The 6,269-nt window shown below is 45.2% G+C and overlaps 1 protein-coding gene across 3 annotated transcripts in view; it reads right to left on the bottom strand.

Moving 5' to 3' along the window:
* Positions 1 to 3,387, bottom strand: part of sugct (succinyl-CoA:glutarate-CoA transferase) — a 45,506-nt gene extending 42,119 nt beyond the window's left edge. Inside the window, exons 1-6 of one of the 3 annotated variants that reach the window (XM_037078915.1) lie at positions 2,942 to 3,384; positions 1,194 to 1,242; positions 1,046 to 1,119; positions 886 to 971; positions 713 to 763; positions 371 to 491 (exon numbers count right to left, since the gene is read on the bottom strand). In XM_037078915.1, coding sequence (XP_036934810.1) covers positions 371 to 491; positions 713 to 763; positions 886 to 971; positions 1,046 to 1,119; positions 1,194 to 1,242; positions 2,942 to 3,092 — 532 coding nt within the window. In that variant the 5' untranslated portion in view covers positions 3,093 to 3,384. Of the gene's footprint in view, positions 1 to 370; positions 492 to 712; positions 764 to 885; positions 972 to 1,045; positions 1,120 to 1,193; positions 1,243 to 2,941 lie in introns of all 3 variants that reach the window. The other 2 variants (XM_037078914.1, XM_037078917.1) reach the window with 2 other exon arrangements.
* Positions 3,388 to 6,269: the final 2,882 nt, after the last annotated feature.

Raw genomic sequence — 6,269 nt, forward strand, 5'->3', positions numbered from 1 at the left:
ACACAGAGGACTCTGTAACTTGTGGGATTAAAAAGGTGATTTCTCTTCACTCTTCTACCATTACAGAGAGGAGACAGAGAACCAGAACCAGAACCAGAACCAGAGTCTCTGCTGAGTGCTGACTTCACTCAGAGCTTCACCTCAACTCTCTAATGTTCTACAGAGTTCTTCTGGTTCTGTTGGGTCTGGTTCTCAGACTTCCTTCCTCTCTGACTCTCCTGAAGTTCCAGACAGACGAGCAGATGAAACTCAGCGTCACCTCGAGGACTCTGGAGGATTTCTCTGCTGGAACTTTGATGATGTGAGAACAGAACTCAACACCACACAGAACAAAAGGTCCAGTTGGATCTTAACGTACAGTCATCAGTACCTGATATGGAGCAGTAGATGAGTTCTGGGTTGACTCCTCTCAGCTGCTCGTATCCTAAACCCATCTGATCCAGTTTCCCTGGCAGGTAGTTTTCTATCAGCACATCACACACTGCTGCGAGCTGACACACACACACACGCACGCACACGCACACACACACACGCACACACACACAAAGACACACACACACACACACAAAGACACACGCGCACACGCACACACACGCACGCACACACACACACAAAGACACAAACGCACGCACACACAACCATAACTTGCAATATCATGAATGATAACTATAATAATTAGAGGGGGATCATTAACAGGTGTGTTGGCTCGGACCTCCTGGATGATGCCGGCTCCTCTCGGATGTTTCAGGTCCACAGAGATGCTCTGAAATCAGACGACACATCAGCCGGTCAGAACACAGACAGAACCTGACGTGAGTGTGTGTGTGTGTGTGTGTGTGTGTGTGTGTGTGTGTGTGTGTGTGTGTGTGTGTGTGTGTGTCTCACCTTCTTGTTTCGGTTGATGCTCAGGTAATAGGCGCTCTCGGTGCCGACAAACGGTGGACCCCAGGCTCTGGTGTCGTCTCCCGGACCTGTTCAACAACAGTTCACCATGAAGGAGGAGGAGCGGGGACAAGAGGAGAGACGGGTCAGAACACACACTCACCTGGTCGCTCCACTTTGATCACCTCAGCGCCCAGGTCTCCCAGGATCATGGTGGCAAACGGACCGGCCAGAACTCTGCAGACACGTGACACTTCACTTAAACCTGACAGCAGACGGCTGAGCGGTTCTGCAGTACTGGATGGACTCACCTGGTCAGGTCCAACACTCTCACGCCCTCCAGTGGTCGAAGTTCTGCTCCTGCCCAGAGACAGAACCAGGACAACAGTCAGTGATGGTGCATTACACTTATAATCCACTACGTGTGTCTGATGACTGTAGTCACCAGATTCCAGATTCCAGATTACTCTGCAGTAACAGATCCTGTCACAGTCAGGTGGAGCGACCTGTGTGTCTGCAGCACCTACACCTCAGACTGACCACTTTATTATCTTATTCACATCTTTATCTTTATCTCTTGTTTCCATTCATGCTGTATTTCTATCCTACGTTACACAGAACATCTGAAACAAGAACTATTTCCCAACGGGATCAATAAAATATTCTGATTCTAAATAAAAAATAACAGTTTAATTGCTGCTCGTTACGATTTGCTGCTCGTTAAGCAGCCATTTAGAAGCTGATGTGGTCACATTCAACATTCAGCAGCTTTATTAACACCAACTGGTGATGACAGACAGAGTTCTCACCTTCTGTCAGCCCATCACTTCACACACAACAAGCAAATATAATACAAATATAATAGGTTTATCAGCAGGACGATATCAGGCATTTTACAAACTATCAGTATAGTTTGAATTGATATTTAGAAAATAAAATATAAACAGACCAAACACCCTTCGACCATGTTTGTCCAGCAGAGGGCGCTCAACGCTGTGTAACGTCCCTGCTGGCAACACTGGTGTGTTTTGTTGTTATTGTGTTTTTGTTCTTTTGAGTTTCATATCTTAAGTTTGTATTTTTATACATTTTATTTATCAGAACTTTTATATATTTTGAGATCGGAATATTGAATTTTTGTGTATTATATTATATTTGTGTCAGTAAAAAAAAAACTAGAACTAATGTTGATCTTTCTTTAATTTCCTGCACTTAAATCACATGCTGGATCATCAGCAACACATTCTGCTGTAAAGGACAGTCTGAAGTTCTCAGGTATCTTCTCTCTCAGTGATGGCTGCTGCCCAGCTCAGGAAGCAGAGAGGAGCAAACTTTCAAATTAAAAGTTAAAGAGGAAAATAAAATGATCACATGTTTCTGTTCGGCCACCACAGAATGACCTCAGTGTCCCTCCATTTTATCCTGTTTGTCTCTGTTAAATATCATTTACAAACACTGGATTATTTTCATTGTTCATAAATCCACTCCTGTATTTACTTGTTTTATTCTGTTTCATATAATTCATATTTTATTTTAAGATACAAATAAAATATGTCCTCTGAGAATATGGTGTTATTTTCCTTTTATTAACTAAAAACAACTGATTTAAAGTCTGAGTTCAGATGGATATGATATTATACAGTATCATGGTATGTTGTGCTATATTATTACAGCATGTGTGATACAGCAACAGGTACAATCATGTGGTCCCAAAGTACCACACGAACCCCTCTAGCACCACAGTAATTGTATTTTTGTATTTTCGGCAGCAGGACTCTTCTGTCCGGTCGTGACGCAGCTTGACGAGCCGCCGTTAGACTTTGACCAGTGAAGGTAATTAAAGTTTCTGTGTCTGATTAAAGTTATTTAAGTGATTACAGTTATTGATCGCAGTGATCGGTATGATCGCTACAGTGTGCTGTGATGACGTGGGGTCATCGATCAGAGTCAGCTGTCCTCTTCCATCAGCTGCGGACGGTTTTTATCGATCAGCTCTCTGAGCCGCTCACACAGGCGAGGCTAACGTTAGCCGGTTAGCTTCAGCTCCAGCGGCTCTTACCCGTCCGTGTGTCCGACAGCCGCCGTCCTCCGCCCGGACTCCTCAGCGGGAGACTCCCCCTCAGCGGACGGGTCACACCGGGCGGACGGAGGGTCAACACGCGGCTCCTCCAGCCTCCGAGAGCCGCCGACATCTTCACACCTGTTAGCATCAAGCTACACCCACCGCTACAGCACTTCCGGAGCTCGCCTTCAAAATAATGGTCCGGGTTAACTGTTCGGATTACTTTAACATCAGATACTTGAGAACTCTTAACACTGTCTGCACTTGTACTCCAGTAAGACTGATACTCACATGTTGTTCAGTGTGTGTTCAAAATGTTTCGGGCTCGTTGTGTACTTTCAGTTTTACTGACAGAACTCACTAATCAACAAGTGTGTAAATTAAAGAAATTAATATGAAGCCTTGTAAATTAAACCATCACGCAAATAAAAACCTAAACAAATAAATGTGAGAACAAGAAGAGAAACACACAACAGACGTCTGTGTAAAAGATTTGACAGTATTTATTATTTCCATATACAAAAAGATAAAACTGAAATAACCCTTTTTTCTACAGTGATTTTATTTCATTTTTCAGTAACAGCTTGTGTGTGTGTGTGTGTGTGTGTGTGTGTGTGTGTGTGTGTGTGTGTGTCTGGGGGAACACAGCACCCTGACCCGTTAACGGTGGATGTTGTTGTGATCTGTGTTTGTCTGGACCGTCACCAGCCTCTCCATCGTCTCGGCCCTGAGTCGACCCTTTTCTAAGTCCCTCCCACTTTCGCTCTGTCCTCCAATAACAGTTGAGTATGTTAAGAAGAGTCAGCTTCCTGTTCAACTTCTCTGCGCGGGTCCATCCATGTTGACAACAGTCTGATGTAAGAACTGGGTCGGACTGAACATCAGCACAGTCTCACCTACGTCTGAAGTCCAAAGCTCTTCATGGACTCATCACATTGTGTGTGATCACAGCTTTAGCCAGTGTTAGCAAAACACCATCTAACTAGCAAGCTGACATATACCAGCTATCATTACATCAGATAGAGAGAGCGTCAGCTGGTTTGCTTCATCCTTACTTCTGCGTAACTTTTAGAAAGACAAGTTTGTCCTGAGGTTTTTTTAAGATGACATGAATCATCGTTAGCCAGAGAAGATCGAAGCTTCTCTCGTTTTCATTGAGACCAGAATGCAAAGTTTTCTGAAGTTAGCTTAGCATCATGTTTTTATCCCTCCATGACGACTGTCGTCATTATGCTTCTGGTCTATAAACACTGCAGAACAGAAACAGAAACGCCATCGCTATGTTTCCTGTTATTGGGCTTGTCTGATGTAGCAATGGTATCAAAAGGGGGGCGGGACTTAAAAGACCAAAGACATATAAACGGTTCCCTGCTGGAAAAACCAGTATAGACCAGCACCAAAACCAGCACGTTATGTTTTGGGTTGGAAGACAGAGTCAAAGTCAGGGTGAGTGTTAATGAAAGTGTGTACATTCCCCAAAAATGTTATATATGTGTGTGTGTGTGTGTGTGTGTGTGTGTGTGTGTGTGTGTGTGTGTGTGTGTGTGTGTGTGTGTGTGAGAGAGAGAGTGTGTGTGTGTGTGTGTGTGGACTAGGACTACATTCATTCATATATTACTGATCCTGGCACTGTCTGGGAGGAAAATAGAAAACAGATGTACAATAGATTTATGAAAAGAGAGATGCCACACACACATACACACACACACACACACACACACAACACTTCTTTGTGTTTCCCAGGCAGGTCGAGCGGTACCGAGCAGTACTTTGTGTCTGGATGTCCAGTTTTTTTTTTCTACAAACCACCACAGGTAAAAAAAAACAAACAAGAAGATTTCCATCAGGACTGTAATTCAAACGTCTATATTACAGCGATCGATGCTTCAGATTTAAAATAAGAAAATAAAAGTTCCCATGGGAACCTTTGAACAGTTTTACAACAGGACGGACAGCACCGGGGGGGGGGGGGGGGTATTTTTTAAATGTCATCTCTTCCTGCCTGGACATTTTTCTTCCGTCTGCTGTAAATTGTACACATATATTCATATATCTTAAAATCAAAATCCCACAATCCTTAAGTCAGAAAACAGGTTTGTTTGTACAATAATGAAAACCAGCCTGACAGCTGCAGTCAGTCAGACTGCTGCAGTCAGTCAGACAGCTGCAGACAGTCAGACAGCTGCAGACAGTCAGACAGCTGCAGTCAGTCAGACTGCTGCAGACAGTCAGACTGCTGCAGACAGTCAGACTGACTGCAGCAGTCTGCAGCAGTCAGACTGCTGCAGACAGTCAGACTGACTGCAGCAGTCTGACTGTCTGCAGCAGTCTGACAGCTGCAGTCAGTCAGACTGCTGCAGTCAGTCAGACAGCTGCAGTCAGTCAGACTGCTGCAGACAGTCAGACTGCTGCAGACAGTCAGACTGCTGCAGTCAGTCAGACAGCTGCAGACAGTCAGACTGCTGCAGACAGACTGCTGCAGACAGTCAGGCAGCTGCAGACAGTCAGACTGACTGCAGCAGTCTGACTGTCTGCAGCAGTCTGACTGTCTGCAGCAGTCTGACTGACTGCAGACAGTCAGACAGCTGCAGTCAGTCAGACTGCTGCAGTCAGTCAGACAGCTGCAGTCAGTCAGACAGCTGCAGTCAGTCAGACTGCTGCAGACAGTCAGACAGCTGCAGTCAGTCAGACAGCTGCAGTCAGTCAGACAGCTGCAGTCAGTCAGACTGCTGCAGTCAGTCAGACTGCTGCAGACAGTCAGGCAGCTGCAGTCAGTCAGGCAGCTGCTGCTTCTTTTTATAGCATATTTGTTAAAATCAGTAGTACAAGTTTGTCTCTGTGTTCTACAGTTGAGCTACAACAGTGAAACATAAGGTACAAGATTTACATTTCACATCATCACCATCAACATCATCGTTCTGGAGAAGGGTGGGGCTTTGTAAAGATGGCTGCCTCTCAGTCTGACACATGTCACTATGAGCTGAAAACGTAACTTCAGTTCAGAAAAAAAGTGACAAGGTTGAGATTCAAACAGGAAGCGGCCATCTTTACATGCCTGGCGGGTTCAGGACAAGGCTGCAGTGACATCAGAGCCAGCGGCTTCACACCTTGGTGTGAAACTGCTTAACTCATCTGTGTGGAGTTCAGCTGCGGTGACCTTCGATCAGAGCTCAGCTTCAGCAGGTGACGGTCGCCAGCCTGCTGAGGCTGAATGTGGGCTGTGAGGCGACGGACTCAGTCTGCTGGTTTGTGGTCTGTCTGAGGAGTCAGCACCACACGTCTCAGATAATATTGTTGGAGCTAGTTCACCGAGTCTGAACTCCAC

This window comes from Acanthopagrus latus, chromosome 19, assembly GCF_904848185.1.
Source record: "Acanthopagrus latus isolate v.2019 chromosome 19, fAcaLat1.1, whole genome shotgun sequence".
NCBI classification, from domain to species: Eukaryota; Metazoa; Chordata; class Actinopteri; order Spariformes; family Sparidae; genus Acanthopagrus; species Acanthopagrus latus.